Raw genomic sequence first — 17500 nt, forward strand, 5'->3', positions numbered from 1 at the left:
TGGGGCTCCGAGATGCCAGGTTCAAGGTCACCAGAGGTCACAGCAGGATGCTCCCCAACAGCTGGTACCCTGCGGAGAGGAAGAGGAATATACACCGTAGATATTTGTAGCAACAGGAATATACAACTTAGATACTAATAGCAAAGCAACAGTTGTAACTAGTTTCCTTTTATAACAACACTAACTCTACTCATCTGAAACCATCCCGTGTTAACCTTGTCATAGCTTTGTACTCTTAATGGATTTCCCCACAGCACACATTGGTAGCTGTTCATGTCCCCGTTTGACAGTTTCTTTGGATAAAAGTGCCTGCTTCATATAATAATGAAATGTATTGTAATGTAATATAATACAAAAACTGTTTGAGCCTCCACTTTAGAGCACAATCAGGAGGTAGACTGCCAACAGGGTGCTACATATCTGCCAGTGTTAAAGGGACACTGTGCAGGATTTTTAGTTGTTTATTTCCAGAACTCATGCTACCCATTCACTAATGTTACCTTTTTCATGAATACTTACCACCACTATCAAATGCAAAGTGTTCATTATGACTGGAAAAAAAATCACTTTTCATACATGAAAAGGGGGATCTTGTCCATGGTCCACCATTTTGATTTTCCAGAAATGGCCATTTTTAGCTGTAAAACTGACTGTACTTGGGCCATACTAGAAAATATTAGTTTATTACTCAGTAAACTATCATGAAAAGATAAAATTTGGCAATAGGCAGCCCAGTTTCAATGAGCAGCATAGTTGCAGTACCTTTTTTGACCATTTCCTGCACAGTGTACCTTTAAGAAGGTTGTAAAGACATTTACTTTGATGTTGCATTTTGACCTCTGGGTCACTGATCTTTGTCAGGTGCATGTACAATGCTCTGTATACGTACACTGTGTTATTAATATAACTATGATGGGGAACATTAGAAACTAATACCAGAGAGTGTACGTATATAATCTTTTCAAATCTCTCTGCTGATATGCTGATATTTCCTTCTGTCCTGCCATGTACTGCCGTTTAATAATGATGTCAGGTGCATGTACGCTGCTCTGTACATACGTAGACTATGTTGTTAAAATAACTATGATGGGGAACATTAGAAATGAATATGCTGCCATTTCCTTACTGCCACTGGTCATCAGCTGTTTAATGATGACATCATGCTACTCAGCACACAGTTTCAAATAGTAACAAGCGTAGCCATGACTTCTCCTGAGTGCTGGCGTCTAGTGTCTCCTGCATTATAAGAGGCATGGTGACTCAGGTCCAGCCTGTTCTACTGTTCCTCATATCAGCTGCTATAGCCAGCCAAGCAGCACGGAGCAGGTGATTAGATAAGGTGTCATATAATAAAGGCCATGGGAAAGTCTCATAAAAACTCTGTTAGCACGGCGGGAGTCACTGGCTCTGATTATGATGATGATGATGATGATGATGATGTTCACCGTAACTACTCCGTGACGTACGTGTTGCCCTGAGCGCTCACCTCTGCCCCGCTTCCTCATTGTAGAGTCGTTAATGAGTGTCACTGTAGTTCAGCACTTGAAGACTCGATATTAACACTCAGTGTACAGTCCAGTGTTTGGTCCCATCCTCTCGAAGGCTAACACTTTTGCCAATTTCGACATGCAGTTGTAATGCTCACACCACCCTGGACTCATTACCTGAGAGTATTTTTTTTATCTTCTTCAGCCCTTTCTGAGATCCTGGTCATTGTAATGGGGGCAGGCGTTTGTTTACATTTCAAAAAAACATCTTGATTTATTCCCAATAACCTCTAAAAGGTTATGCAACATCAGCAGACAACTAGCAAACAGCAATACAAAACAAAGTCTGGCCCCATCAGAATAGCTCAGATCTCGGAAAGGGCTGAGCCAAAAAATGCAGTATCACCGGGTACTGACAAGTCATGGGTAGCATGAGCAACAAAACAGCATATTGAAATTGGCAGGAGTGCTGATACGTCAACATTTAGAGATCCAAATGTACGTATCCTCTTCTGTACAGTGTGCTTGGTCCTACTCTCTACTGTAAGTATGGCTTTCAAAAGCACTTGGCAGCTGATGCCATGTAAATAGGGTGACCAGCTGTCCGGACTTTGGCCGGACAACCCCGCCCCCTAACTTTCTAACCTAGCATCCTGGCGCCGTACCCATTGCTTCGACTTGCCGCCTCCCCGCCTCCGTGGAGAAGACAGTGAAGTCGGCATTCTAAACTGTAGGCAGAAATCAGGGAACAGCGCTGCCATCTTACCTCAGACTCACTCAGCTGCCAACAACAGTTTTACTTGTAAAACAAGATTTTTTGGGGAAGGATTTTCGCATTTCATTACCTCATTCATAAAGGAGTCATCAGTAGGATACCACTCACTTAATGTTGTAGCCTATCAGAGACGGCAGGTTACGATAGACAAATCCTTCCGTTGTTGTCTGTATTAGGCCTATTTCATAAATATTTTTTTTTATTTTGGGTAGTGATGCATGCGTAGGCCTATAATATCCAACAATTAATTTGATTTACTTTAATCAAAGTTGGTCAGGGGTGTGTTTTAAAATGAGAGGCAAACCGCTTCAATCAACCTTTTTTCATGCAGACGCTGGATAACCATAGCAACAACACGAGCTCAAAATACAGACAGAGCGCCCGTGCTTTCTTTGCCCTGTTTGTAAAGTTGAGAGCCCTCGTTGTAAAGGCATTTAGCGGACGAACTTAGTTGCACTATGCGTTGCCACCAGTGCAGGAAAAAATAGGAAACAGACAGTAGACAATAAGGCTATTTAACTTTCATACAGTCAGCACTTCATAGGGCTATGGACCGCAATTGACACTAATTGCACTGAGATTTCCCCGACATAAGGCGACAGCAATACAGTTAATTTGCTTGCAAAGTCTAGAGTTAAATCTGGAGTAACATGGCGGCCGCAGATGTCGGAAACGCGACCGACTGTCAAGGTCTAGTTTGCGTCAATGACGTTGCCTCGCATCTCGAGGCCATAAGCAAAAGACTAGGAGGAGAGGAAAGACAAAGAGATGGACACACAGACGTCGTGAACAGGTCGTATAAAAGGACCGATGGCCACACAACTCCTGGAATACAAACTGCTTCCGTTCTTTCTCGCGCCCTCTCTCCCACTCTCCTTCTCTCTCTACCCCTCCCAGTACAGTTGTGGATACCATTACTCCAGATTAGACACCAGTTGTGGCTACCATTCCTCCAGATTAGACGCCAGTTGTGGCTACCATTCCTCCAGATTAGACGCCAGTTGTGGCTACCATTCCTCCTGATTAGACGCCAGTTGTGACTACCATTCCTCCAGATTAGACGCCAGTTGTGACTACCATTCCTCCAGATTAGATACCAGTTGTGACTACCATTCCTCCAGATTAGACGCCAGTTGTGGCTACCATTCCTCCAGATTAGACGCCAGTTGTGACTACCATTCCTCCAGATTAGACGCCAGTTGTGACTACCATTCCTCCATGTAAACGTGTTGACTAAGTGCCACAGAATGAGCACCAAAGAGCTACCGAGAAGAAATCCATAAAGAGCGCTCACCTCTGTCCTCCGTCCTGCTGCTCCTTCTCCTCCGGCGTCTTCTCCACCTCCTTCTCCACCTCCTTCTCCACCTCCTCTTTCTCCTCTTTCCTCTCCTCCTGCCTCTCCTCTTTCCTCTCCTCCTGCCTCTTCTTGTAGTGTTCCTCCATCAGCAGAGTGTCCTCCGACAGCAGTTGCTCCATCAGCATCAGAGCTGTCTTCCTATTGGCCAACGGCCTCAGTATTGTAGCCAGCGATTGGTCGGCGCTCACCACTTCCTGTACTAGCGCCGCCCACTGAGAGTGCGGAGACGGGGTGTTGTTCTCTGCTGCTGATGTCACTTCCTGTTGGTGCTCTGCTTCTTCCTGTGCTTCTCTGCTCTGCTCACCGCTCACGTTGGGAGTTGAGGACGTGGGGGTATCGAGAGCTGACGGAGCCTCCTCCTCCTCCTCCTGCTCCTCTTTTCTCTCCTCCTCCTCCTCCTCCTCTTCCTCATCCTCATCATCAGCAGATGAGGAGGGCCAGGCGCTGGGGTCGGTGGTAACCCCGACACTGAGGGCCACCTCGTGAGGAGGCCCCGCAGGTAGAGAGGCAGGTAGAGAGGCCCTCACCTGAGCCGACACCTGAGGCGCACTGCAGAGGAGGACAATAGGAGCGTTAGGGTTATAGGGGGACAATAGAGTTATGAAGTGTAGACAATAAAGTTATGAAGTGTTGACAATAGAGTTATGTACTGAGGGGGACAATAGAGTTATGTACTGAGGGGGACAATAGAGTTATGCACTGAGGGGGACAACAGGAGCGTTAGGGTTATAGGGGGACAATTATATATTGAGGGCACTGCAGAGGGGGACAATAGGAGCGTTAGGGTTATAGGGGGACAATAGGAGCGTTAGGGTTATAGGGGGACAATAGGAGCGTTAGGGTGATAGGAGGACAATAGGAGCGTTAGGGTTATAGGGGGACAATAGAGTTATGTACTGAGGGGGACAATAGAGTTATGCACTGAGGGGGACAATAGGAGTGTTAAGGTTATGTACTGAGGGGGACAATTGGGTTATGTAGGCGTTAGGGTTATTTACTGAGGGGTATGTTAGGGTATGTTAGGGTTATGTACTGAGTTATGTAGTGTAGACAATAGAGTTATGTAGACAATAGAGTTATGTAGACAATAGACTTATGTAGTGTAGACAATAGGGTTATGTAGGCGTTAGGGTTATGTAGGCATCAGGGTTATGTACTGTAGGCATATCCAATAACAAGGGAGAACTAAATGTATCAAATAAAGAATTATCTGCACAGAATCTGTTTATCATGCACACTATGTCAGATGATGAAGATCTAATTGGTTAAAATGTTAATAACATAAACAGCGTGTGAAGATATTTGCTTTACTTCAGTGCTGTAGAGATTGCTATTTGTCAGTGCTGTACAGAGTGCTTTACGTCAGTGCTGTGCAGGTACCTTGAGGGAGGTTTGGCCTCCTGTGAGGTCTGTCTGTGTGCTGCTTCTCTCCATATCTGGCCCGGTGCTGTCGTCAGTGCGTGCCCCTGGCCTGGTGTCTGTGCCCCTGTGCCCGCGGGTGGCGGGGCGGTACTGGGTGCCCCTGTGCCCGCGGGTGGCGAGGCCGTGCTGGAGAGGGAGTCTGCCTTGGCATGGGCCGCCTCCAGCGATGCCCCGGTGTCCCTGTGCCCGACCCCGAGCCCAAGACCGGCCGCCTGCCCTCGCTGTGCCAGCTGCACCGTGCCCAGGATGGGAACCCCCCTCCGCTCCCGACCGAGGAAGGAACCCGAGCTGAGGAGAGAGGGGGGGTTGGGGTTGGGGAGGGAGGAGGGGTTGGGGTGTGTGGACCTGCAGAGAGATGCAAAGTGAAACAGTTTATTTCTATAGCAAATGATTTGTATATTCTATAGCAAAGTAAAAACAGGAAAGGAAAAACTAAACTGAGCAGTCAAATCAGGCAAATATCTGTATAAAGATTACATAGAAATGAGGGAAAAAAAACAAGAATAACGCCTACATATACAGTAAGGATACTGCAGTCGGTGGGGCATTCATGAGGCCTACAGCGCTGATGCCCCATCCCCCTGGGTTACATATCCCTACCTTACCCCCATCACCCTGGGTTACATATCCCTACCTTACCCCCATCACCCTGGGTTACATATCCCTACAGTACCTTACCCCCATCCCCCTGGGTTATATATCCCTACCTTACCCCCATCACCCTGGGTTACATATCCCTACAGTACCCCCATCAGCCTGGGTTACATATCCCTACCTTACCCCGATCAGCCTGGGTTACATATCCCTACAGTACCTTACCCCCATCAGCCTGGGTTACATATCCCTACAGTACCTTACCCCCATCACCCTGGGTTACATATCCCTACCTTACCCCCATCACCCTGGGTTACATATCCCTACAGTACCTTACCCCCATCAGCCTGGGTTACATATCCCTACCTTACCCCCATCACCCTGGGTTACATATCCCTACCTTACCCCATCAGCCTGGGTTACATATCCCTACCTTACCCCCATCACCCTGGGTTACATATCCCTACCTTACCCCCATCTCTCTCCTTACCCCCATCTCTCTCTCCATCAGCCTGGGTTACATATCCCTACCTTACCCCCATCTCTCTCCTTACCCCCATCTCTCTCTCCATCTCCCTGGGTTACATATCCCTACCTTACCCCCATCTCTCTCTCCATCACCCTGGGTTACATATCCCTACCTTACCCCCATCTCTCTCCTTACCCCCATCACCCTGGGTTAAATATCCCTACAGTACCTTACCCCCATCAGCCTGGGTTACATATCCCTACGTCCCTACCTTACCCCCATCACCCTGGGTTAAATATCCCTACCTTACCCCCATCACCCTGGGTTACATATCCCTACCTTACCCCATCAGCCTGGGTTACATATCCCTACCTTACCCCCATCACCCTGGGTTACATATCCCTACCTTACCCCCATCACCCTGGGTTAAATATCCCTACCTTACCCCCATCTCCCTGGGTTATATATCCCTACCTTACCCCCATCACCCTGGGTTACATATCCCTATCTTACCCCCATCCCCCTGGGTTACATATCCCTACCTTACCCCCATCTCCCTGGGTTATATATCCCTACCTTACCCCCATCTCCCTGGGTTAAATATCCCTACCTTACCCCCATCTCTCTCTCCATCTCCCTGGGTTACATATCCCTACCTTACCCCCATCACCCTGGGTTAAATATCCCTACCTTACCCCCATCTCCCTGGGTTATATATCCCTACCTTACCCCCATCACCCTGGGTTACATATCCCTATCTTACCCCCATCCCCCTGGGTTACATATCCCTACCTTACCCCCATCCCCCTGGGTTATATATCCCTATCTTACCCCCATCAGCCTGGGTTATATATCCCTATCTTACCCCCATCAGCCTGGGTTATATATCCCTATCTTACCCCCATCAGCCTGGGTTATATATCCCTATCTTACCCCCATCAGCCTGGGTTACATATCCCTATCTTACCCCCATCAGCCTGGGTTACATATCCCTACAGTACCTTACCCCCATCACTCTCTCCCACTCTTCACTCATCACAATAAAGGCAAAAGAACCCAAACAAATACTGTATGCTGAATTAAATGAGAAGAAAATATACTAAATATAGCAATAGTATGCTATAGTAAACTACACACAGGGAGTATAAAATACTAAACATAGCAATAGGATGCTGTAGTAAACTACACACAGGGAGATGGCGTTGGAGGAGCTGTGTGCCCTGCTCCTGCTGCCTCCTCCTCCTCCTCCTCCTCCTCCTCCTCCTCCTCCTCCTCCTCCTCCGCTGCTGCTCCTGGTGTGTGAGTGGAGGCGGTCCAGTTGATCGGAGCTCTTGCTGAGGCTCATGGGAGGCCGCGTGACCTTTGACCCAGAGCCCAGCTCCTCCATGGACTTCCCCCGCGGGGCCACCACCCGACGACGCTCCTCCGGCACCGAAACGACACCAGAAACGGTACTCCGACCGCCAGCGCCAACCACGACAGGGCCCGGGGTCTCCGTGGCAACAGTGGGCCCCTGGGTCGCCCTGGCAACAGTGGATACAGTGGCAGCAGCCGCTTGGGTCGCTCTGTGGGCATAAAACAAGACATGGCTCTTAATGACTCTGCTACAACCTTGTTGGCACCAACATGGTAATGACCAGAGGCTGTGGCCTTACAGAGTGCCGTATGTGAACTCAACTCTCTATTACACTGTGGTCTTACAGAGTGCCGTATGTGAACTCAACTCTCTATTACACTGTGGCCTTACAGAGTGCCGTATGTGAACTCAACTCTCTATTACACTGTGGTCTTACAGAGTGCTGTTTTTCCACTGTGGCTGTATGAAAGTGAACTCTCTATTACATAGTGGCTGTATGAAAGTGAACTCTCTATTACACTGTGGCTGTATGAAAGTGAACTCTCTATTACATAGTGGCGGTGGTGTGGGTATGAGATTAAAGACACATGGGCCTTAATGACGGACCCAACAGCTTATGCAATCAGCTAACCAGCTGACCGAGGTGAGGTATGCCTTGCCCACAAATGCAAGTCGTCATTACAAGAACGTACAGATTACCAAACGGGAGATTGCAAGGTCCATTACAGAAAAGACGGAATGTCTTGGCAAAGTATTCTGTGGTGTAACACAAGTGAATGTTCGCCAATAACGAGATGGGCTATTTAACCCATTAACGCTTTGCTTTTACCAGACTGGCATTGACCAAGTCGTAGTGCATTACTAAAGGCCCTGTCTGTTGTCATAGTAGTGTAGTCAAGCCCGCAGACAGAGGAGGACAAAGGGGTATGTTGTCCCTGGCCCAGGGACATAGGGGGGCCCAGATTTGGGTGCCCATTACATTGTATGTACTGGGTAGGGGGGCCCTTTCAGTTGACTTTGTCCTGGGCCCGGCGAAAGCTGTCAGAGGCCCTGAGTGTAGTACTATAGTAGCTCACATTTAAAGCTTTCCGTTGGTGGAACAGCATATACTGTATTATGGGGCCACATGAGCTCTGGAGATGCTCATATGACAGATGGCACATTATGTAGATGACCCAGATATTACACTACATACTATAGGATGGACACTGCTGAGGGTGTGTTTGAAGAAGGATGGACATTGCTGAGGGTGTGTTGATTTCAGAGTGAGGAGTCCGCACACTTAGAATTCTTTTTGTTGTGTTTTATTTTTTTCATGGCAGGATGACGTTTCGACCTCAACAGTTTTCTTCAGATCTGAAGAAGACTGTTGAGGTCGAAACGTTATCCTGCTATGAAAAAAATAAAACACAATAAAAAGGATTCTAAGTGTGCGGACTCCTCACTCTGAAAACTACAGTTGACCTTCGTCCTGCACCTTTCCCTGGGGATGTGCACAATCCTCTCCTTCAACTGAGGGTGTGTTGACCCTTTAGTGCAGAGCCTCCATTAGAACTTTACTGTCACCTGAATTGTAATGTCCAAGTCTTATGCCTCGTTCACACCTAGAGTGAGCTACGCTAACTGAGCGACGGAAGTCATTATTTAATATTTCTCTATGGAGGGGACACGACCAGCGCGACCAGAGCGAATTCAGCAGGGGCGACCAGAGCGAATTTTAATGATTAAAGTCAAGCTAATATTATGGTAATGCACTATGACGTGGAAAACCAATTGGAATGTTCATAAGTCCGAATGTCCCAAGCTGTAAAGCCAGAGCTTTATGTGATAAGCTAAATCAATTAGCTGTCAATACTCATATTGTTATGATGTAATTGAGTGTTATCAAAGCAAATAGTGAATAGGCCCGTCGACGGGTCCATATGAGGCTACACAGTAGGCAGTAGTATGTATGTAGTATACACACTAGTACACAGTAGTAGATAGTACACAGTAGGCAGTAGTATGTATGTAGTATACACAGTAGTACACAGTACACAGCAGGCAGTAGAATGTATGTAGTATACACAGTAGTACACAGTATGTAGTAGTATGTATGTAGCAGTATACACAGTAGACAGTGCACAGTAGGCCTTCTATGTACTTACCTTGCAGAGTCCGATGATGAGGAGACATCACTGACCCTCATGTGATCCTGCAGACACATGAAGAAACACCATTAATGAGCTCAGCCCACGTGAATTACACACAGTAGAGACAATATACAGATAATATTAGCTGTGGACGATTATAACTCTCTCACACACACACACACACACACACACACACACACACACACACACACACACACACACACACACACACACACACACACACACACACACACACACACACACACACACACACACACATAAAACAAACAGACAAAGACAGCATGTCTGCATCAATGCATATTATTTCATTGTGTTGCTTTTCTGACCTGCAGAACTTGAGGAGTAGATCTGGAGCGAGCGCGGTAGAGCGCGGCCTTCTCCGGCGGGTCCAAGAGGCTCTCCACCGAGGCTGCTTTACTCGGAACCGGAACCGGAACCGACGCCACCGCCACCGACGCCTCCCTCCAGCTGGACTGGCACGAGTGCTCGAACGCAGAGGAGGCGGAGCTGAACGCAGAGGAGGCGGAGCTGAACTGGGCGTAGCGGGCGGAGCTGGACGAGGCGTCCAGGATGCGGCCGGCAGACAGAGGCCTCTGCAGCCTCTTGTTACTCGGGCCTCCAGCACTCTGCTGAAGCCTGGGCCCACAGTCGGAGGTCCTGCCCGCCGTGGAGTGCCTCTGGGTGGGCAGGGCCTGGGGACAGGCCTGCTGGGGATGGGGCTGGGGCTCGGCTGCCTTCTGGCTCTGCGTCTTCCTCTCCATGTAGGCCAACAGGGCCCTGCCACAAACACAGACAAGACAGATGTATTTTACGTCCATTATGTTTAACTGTTCAATCAAATCTAATGTTTTTCTTTTGTTAAAGACATGTAAAAGTTCCTCCGCTGATTTTAAAGCACGTCACGCATCAACATCCATGTGACCCTCTGATGAAGACGGAAGTTACACTATCGAAACATGTCAGGTAAAGGATAAAACCTGTACTTGTACATGTCTGAATCAAAAGACAAACTTAAGACTTGATATAGACAAGACCGTTTCATTTTTACAACTATAAGACATCACACTCCAAAGTGCTTCTAGTTTAATTGCTGAGGAACCTGATCTGATCTAAGTGACCCAATGCTGCAGGGAAGCCTTGGACAGCTGTAGCCTAATGGTTAGGGATTTAAACCATGTGGGTGTTGGACAGCTGTAGCCTAATGGTTAGGGATTTAAACCATGTGGGTGTAAGATGCTGAATAATGTGCATAGTATGTGTTTTCTTGGACCCTGTGGCACCCTCTACACAGCTGAAATGCCCTTGAGAAAGGCACCTAACCCCACATTGCTCCAGGGACTGTAATTAGTAACTGTGAGTTGCTTTACATAACAGCATCAGATAAGTGTAGTGTAATATGATGTAATGTGATGTATTGCATTATTTTATTATTATCATATTGGAGCATTATGGGTTAGGTGCCTTACCTCAAGGACACCTCAGCCATGGATGGAGGTGTAGGGGAGAGGTACGGGTTGGATTTGAACCGGCAACCTTCTGATCTAAAGCCCCCCTGCCTAACCATTAGGCCACGGCTGATGGGATGCAATATAATGAAAGTGAAGAGGGAGACTGACACACGGTACCTGTGCTAGCAACTATAAGTTGCTTTGCATAACAGATAGGTAAGTGTAATGTCAGAGAAGTGTCATGTAATTTAATGTAAAATGGTGACATGTGGTGAAAATGAAGAGGGGGATAGAGTAGAGTAGAGTAGAGTACTTTCATTAATCCCGAAGGAAATTAAGGTGTCTGACAGTTTACATAAATACAGTACCTGTGCTGCTATCTGTAAGTTGCTTTGCATAACAGCATCAGCATAACAGCACAACAGATAAGTGTAATGTAACGTGATGTAATGTAATATAATGTAATGTGATGTAATGTAATGTGATGTAATGTGATATAATGTAATATAATGTAATATGCTGTAATGTGATGAGAGTGCAGAGGGAGCCGTGTGCTACCTGTGCTGCAGGTGCTTGAGGCTGGTCTTGGAGAGGCTGGATGCCGAGAGGGCTCGACCTCGCGTCTCAAACAGTTTCCTCCTGGCGGCCACCAGGCCCTGCTCTCCTCCTCCTCCTCCTCCTCCCACCTCCTCCAGCTCCTCGTCCGTCAGCAGCCCTCCCTCCGCCTCGTTCCCCAGCGAGTGGGACGGCTTGTGGCTGGGCTGCGTGGGTGCCGGCGGCGTTGGCGCCACCGCCATGTCTCCCAGCTTGTGGAGCTTCTCGGGTTCGGAGTAGCACATCTTCTTCTTCTGCTCCTGCGTGAGGCGTTTGCGGCCCCCGACGCGCGTGGCCACCTGCGGCTGCGCCACCCGGATCGACCTCCGTATCGACTCCTCAGCTTCGCTCCCCAGGTCGCTCTCGGACACCGGAGCCGTCACCGCTAACGCCGTCGCTGACTTCGCTCTCTCCCTCCCCGGCCTCCGTGTCGACTCCTCTGTCCCGCTGCTGATGTCACTCTCCGAGACCATAGCAGCCGCCGCCATCGCAGACCTCGCCCTCTCCCTCCCCGCCACCATCGCGGACCTCGCTCTCTCCCTCCCCACCACCACGCTACTTGACTCCTCGGACTCGCCACTGATGTCACAATCGTGGGCCGAGGCCGCCGGGGCCACCGCAGCTGATGCCGACTTGGCCCTCTGTCGCCTGCACGACCTCGACTTCTCGCTCTCCGCTCTGCTCGCCTCGGAGTCGCTTATCCTCTCCTCGGGGCTGTCCTTCCTGTTGCTCCTGTCGATCCTGCCTCTGGCGTCTGTTGATGTTTGCTGGGCCCAGGGCTGACTATCGCTGAGCTGCTCAGCTGATGTGTGAAGAGGGTCCAGTGTGGAGGTGAACACTTGGAGAGCAGCTGGCTGCTGCTGCTGCTGCTGCTGCTGCTGCTGCTGCTGCTGCTGCTGCTGCTGCTGGTGGTCGTCTTGGTGTTGGTGTGTCTGTTGCTGCTGCTGCTGCTGGTGGTCGTCTTGGTGTTGGTGTGTCTGTTGCTGCTGCTGCTGCTGGTGGTCGTCTTGGTGTTGGTGTGTCTGTTGCTGTTGATGCTGCTGGTCTCGCCTCTGCTTGACTTTATTTGGCTGCAGGTCCCGCCGCTTGAAGGAGGTCTCCCGCAGCACTTTGGACTGGGCGTCTTTCAGCTTCTCCTTGTAGTACTTCTTGAAGGAGTCGTCCAGCGTGCCACAGGGGTAAGAGAAGCCGTCCACTTTCGAGTCCGCCGACGCCGACGACATTTTAACAGCGGAGTCCTCACAAGGATCGCTACTGAGCGCTACGCTAGCAGCGGCAGCAGCAGTGGCTTTCACTTCCTGTGCCTTTGATTGTTCCTTTGTTTGTGTCTGCTGTGGCGGCGGGTGTGGGGGTTGCTGGTGTGGGGGTGGTGGTGGTGGTGGTGGTGGTGAGTCATTAGTGCTCCATCCTGCATCCTTCTTCCTGTTTTCTGCGGAATGGGACGACTGGCTTCTGTTCTCAGCGGAATGGGACGACTGGCTTCTGTTCTCAGCGGAATGGGACGACTGGCTTCTGTTCTCAGCGGAATGGGACGACTGGCTTCTGTTCTCAGCGGAATGGGACGACTGGCTTCTGTTCTCTGCGGAATGGGACGACTGGCTTCTGTTCTCTGCGGAATGGGACGACTGGCTTTTGAAGTTGCTCATGAGTGGGATCCTATTGGCCCCCGTCAGCTGGTACAACAGGGGCGTGGTCTCCTTGCTGATCTTCTCGCGGGGGAAGATGTCGACTTGCGTCTGCCTCCACGCTTTCCCATCATCCTCTGCTGCTGAGGCAGAGGCAGGGGGCGGTATCGGGGCCGTCTGAGTGGCAGCTTGGTGCACCAATGGGGCTCTTTCTGAGGGCTGATGATCCCGCCCCCTCTTCAGCTGCACTTCCTGTGTCCCATGATCCTCTGCTCCTGAGGCAGGGGGCGGGACTGGGGCTGGGGCTGAGGATGGGTGAGTGGCGGCCGGCTGCACCAATGGGGTGTGTTCCTCCTCTGGTCCGCAGTAGAAGATGGGATGGGAGGGGGTGTGGTGTCTGGGCGTCGTCTCCCAGGCCACAGCTCTCTGCGCCAACTCAGAAACTCCGTCTGAAGCATGTGTGGCGCGCTGCGCACTGCTGTGAGTGGAGCTACCCAGGAAGGCATCATGGTGTTGTGTCCTCCTGCTCAGGCCTTGAGACGAGGGCGCGTGTTCTCTCTGGCTGGACGCGTTATGGAACATGTTCCCCCGGGGGCCGGGGGTCTCCATGGCGATGTTCCCCCGGGGGCCGGGGGTCTCCATGGCGCCCTCCAACCTGCTGCTCTCCACACACCGCTGGGTAGCGCCGCTGGAGCCGTCTGACACGGCGGACGCAGGCCTGCTGGCGCCCTCTACAGGTCCGGAGACGCCGGTTACGAAGTAAAACTGGCCCTTGTGCTGGATGCTGCCGTTGATGACATTTGGAGGAGGGAGGTGAAGAGGAGCAGAGTGAGGAGGAGGAGGAGGAGGAGGAGGAGGAGGGGGCTGCCAGGAGTCTGCAAGCCGCTCGGAGGAGGACGAGGACGAGGAGGTGATGTGGGGAACGGAGGCGTAGGCAGAGTGGGCTCTCCGACGCAGGGGGTCACCTCGCCCTCCCCCTCCCCTTCCTCCTCCTCCAATCAAAACCTCCCCTCCATCCTCTTTCCTCCAATCAGGTCGTCCCGTGACCGTCGTAGCCTCATTGCCCTGGCGACCATGTGACGGAGGAGACGTCCTGTAATGTTCCGCCGCCACGCTCAGATGCCCCTGCACCGATCGGCTTTGCGTGGTCGCCGCTGGCAACGGCTTCGGCTGAGCGGAGGCTGAGTCTCGGTCCAGCGAGTCTCCGTGGTGATGAGGTTGGGGAGGGGGAGGAGGGCAGTAGAGGATGCTGGGATACGGGGTGATGGCTGCCGATGGCGGCGTTTGGGCGCGGATGAGGTGCGAGCGCTCGGGAGGAGACAGCTGCTGCCCCTCCGGACTCTGCCGAGGCCTCAGGTTCTCCATGTTCCGGAACTTCTCAGTGTTCCGTAAGTTCTCAGCATTCCGGAACTTCTCAGCATTCCGGAGGTTCTCAAAGTTCTCAGCATTGTGGAACTTCTCAGCATTCCGGAGGTCCTCAGCGTTCCGGAAATTCTCAGTATTCTGAAAGTTCTCAGCGTTCCGGATGTTCTCCACACTCCGGAGATTCTCCAGGCTCCTTCCCAGGCTGTGGAGGCGTGCGGGGGGCAGAGGAGGAGGTGGAGGAGGAGGAGGAGGCGGCAGCGACAGAGACATGGGCACCGCTACTGGGGTGGAGTTGGAGCTCGGCCTCCTGCTACACTGCTGCTGATGCTGCTGCTGCTGCTGATGATGGTCTTCTGAAACGGGCACATCTCCACCACAGCCGACACCTAGAAGAAACAAAGGAATGTATGAAGGAATGAATGAATGAATGAATGGAGGAAGGACGGAATTATCTTTATTGTCCACATGTGTGGAAACTAGTCTTCAGTTTCACCATATAAAAGACACATATGACAGGCGAGACATTGACAGACAAACAGGTCTGGAATACTCCAATAAATACACAATTAGCCTTTGCGCAGATGGGCCCTCCGGCCATTCTTTGCTGAAAAGACTCAACTGCATCTTGACAACATTGCTATGACCTTGCCGAGAGCCTCAAGTAACAGATTAGGATTTAGTCATTATAATGTAATTGACAAACAGGTTATAATAACAGAGGCTACGTGCAAAGGGATTAAATAAATAAATCAAGAGTTGGTGTTGCAAAAGAGATGCACCTTGCTGCTCGTCCCGACTCTGCTGCCGAGGGAGGGACTCCACTGAGCGGTACAGCTGCTCCATGGGCCTGGGTGTAGAGCTGAAAGAAAACATACAGCACCATATGGATTACTTTATATCACGATAACACTAGAGGAGACAGGGCATGATAGACACTCATGATATTAAACACTTAGGGTTTACTTTTGCCTTAAGACATGTAAAAGTTTTTATCTTTTACCTGACATGCAACCTCCACAACAACATCAGCTGATTTTAAAGCACGTCACTCATCAACATCACAGTGACCCTCTGATGAAGACGGAAGTAACACCGTCGAAACATGTCAGGTAAAAGATAAAAACTTTGACATGTCTTAAGGCAAAAGAAAACCCTAAGTGTTTAAGTCAAACAGTTAGACATAATGAACCTAATACATACACTCCTGATATGATATTGTCATATCGCTCTGCCCTATACCTGGGTGTCCTGATATGATATTGTCATATCGCTCTGCCCTATACCTGGGTGTCCTGATATGATATTGTCATATGGCCCTGCCCTATACTATACTATACCTGGGTGTCCTGATATGATATTGTCATATGGCCCTACACTACTATACCTGGGTGTTCTGATATGATATTGTCACATCGATCTGCCTATACTACTATACTATACCTGGGTGTCCTGATATGATATTGTTATATCGCTCTGCCCTATACCTGGGTGTCCTGATATGATATTGTCATGTTGATCTGCCTATACTACTATACTATACCTGGGTGTCCTGATATGATATTGTCATATCGCTCTGCCCTATACTACTATACCTGGGTGTCCTGATATGATATTGTCATATCGCTCTGCCTATACTACTATACCTGGGTGTCCTGATATGATATTGTCATATCGCTCTGCCTATACTACTATACTATACCTGGGTGTCCTGATATGATATTGTCATATCGCCCTGCCCTATACTACTATACTATACCTGGGTGTCCTGATATGATATTGTCATATCGCTCTTCCCTATACTACTGTACCTGGGGGTCCTCCTCTCTGGGGCCTGGTCCGGTTCCGGTTCGGTATCCGGCTCGGGGTCTGACCTGGATGTGAGCGCCCTGTTGAGGTACTTCAGGTCCGCATACTGCAGCCCCCCGTGGCCCAGGGGGGCGTACGGGTACCCGAGGGGGGTGTAGGGGGGGTGAGGGGGGTAGTTGTTATTATTATGGGGGTGGATGTGCAGGTCGTCGGGGAAGAAAGGAGAGGAGAGGTCGGGGGCGTTGGAGCCCCCCGAGAAGGAGCTGTAGGCCGAGTCGCCCTTCCCGTGCTGGTGGTGGGGGTGGGGTGGGGGTGGGGGTGGGGGGCGGTGTTGGGGTACTGGAGGGGGTGGAGGGGGTGGTGGTGGTGTTGAGGGGGGTACTGCAGCTGGTCTAGGCTGCTGGTAGAGCGCGCTGGGGAGATGCTGGGGTAGTGGTGTGTGTTTTGGGGGTAGTGGTAGCTCTGGGGGTACTGGAGCTGGTTATGGGGGTATTGCTGGTCTATACTGCTAGTAGACCGGGCTGGGGAGATGCTGGGGTACTGGTGACTGTGGTGCTGGTGTGCGTTCTGGGATGTGTAGTGCTGGTGTGTGTTTTGGGGTGTGTGGTGGTGGTGTGTGTTCCTGGATGTGTGGTGGTGTGTGTTTTGTGGCGTGTGCTGGTCTATGCTGCTGGTTGAGCGTGCGGGGGCGAGGCTGCTGGTTGAGCGTGCGGGGGCGAGGCGGGCGACGGGGAAGCTGAGGGGGTGCATGTCCAGGCTGCTGAGGCGACCCTGTAGCGGGGACACGCTGCTCAACGACTCCATGGGGGAGGAGTCAACACAGCACACGCGGCACACGCAGCACAGCACACGGACATGGAGACGCCTGGACCAAGATGGCTACTGCAACATGGAGACGCCTGGACCAAGATGGCTACTGCAACATGGAGACGTCTGGACCAAGATGGCTACTGCAACATGGAGACGCCTGGACCAAGATGGCTGCTGTGGTGTGGTGAGAGAGGTGTGACAGACAACAGGGTTCGGGATTAGGACTCTAACATTGAGA

At 50.6% G+C, this 17500-nt stretch overlaps 1 protein-coding gene across 1 annotated transcript in view; it reads right to left on the minus strand.

Annotated features, from left to right (window-relative positions):
- Positions 1–17500, minus strand: part of shroom1 (shroom family member 1) — a 63579-nt gene that overhangs the window by 7872 nt on the left and 38207 nt on the right. The window contains exons 2-11 of the mRNA XM_063204159.1: positions 16780–17500; positions 16455–16741; positions 15426–15505; positions 11621–15032; positions 9941–10391; positions 9609–9655; positions 7370–7669; positions 5000–5386; positions 3557–4168; positions 1–69 (exon numbers count right to left, since the gene is read on the minus strand). The exon at positions 1–69 is cut by the window's left edge and continues 49 nt beyond it; the exon at positions 16780–17500 is cut by the window's right edge and continues 108 nt beyond it. Coding sequence (XP_063060229.1) covers positions 1–69; positions 3557–4168; positions 5000–5386; positions 7370–7669; positions 9609–9655; positions 9941–10391; positions 11621–15032; positions 15426–15505; positions 16455–16741; positions 16780–17256 — 6122 coding nt within the window. The 5' untranslated portion in view covers positions 17257–17500. The remainder of the gene's footprint in view (positions 70–3556; positions 4169–4999; positions 5387–7369; positions 7670–9608; positions 9656–9940; positions 10392–11620; positions 15033–15425; positions 15506–16454; positions 16742–16779) is intronic.

The sequence above is a fragment of the Engraulis encrasicolus genome, chromosome 7 (genome assembly GCF_034702125.1).
Source record: "Engraulis encrasicolus isolate BLACKSEA-1 chromosome 7, IST_EnEncr_1.0, whole genome shotgun sequence".
NCBI classification, from domain to species: domain Eukaryota; kingdom Metazoa; phylum Chordata; class Actinopteri; order Clupeiformes; family Engraulidae; genus Engraulis; species Engraulis encrasicolus.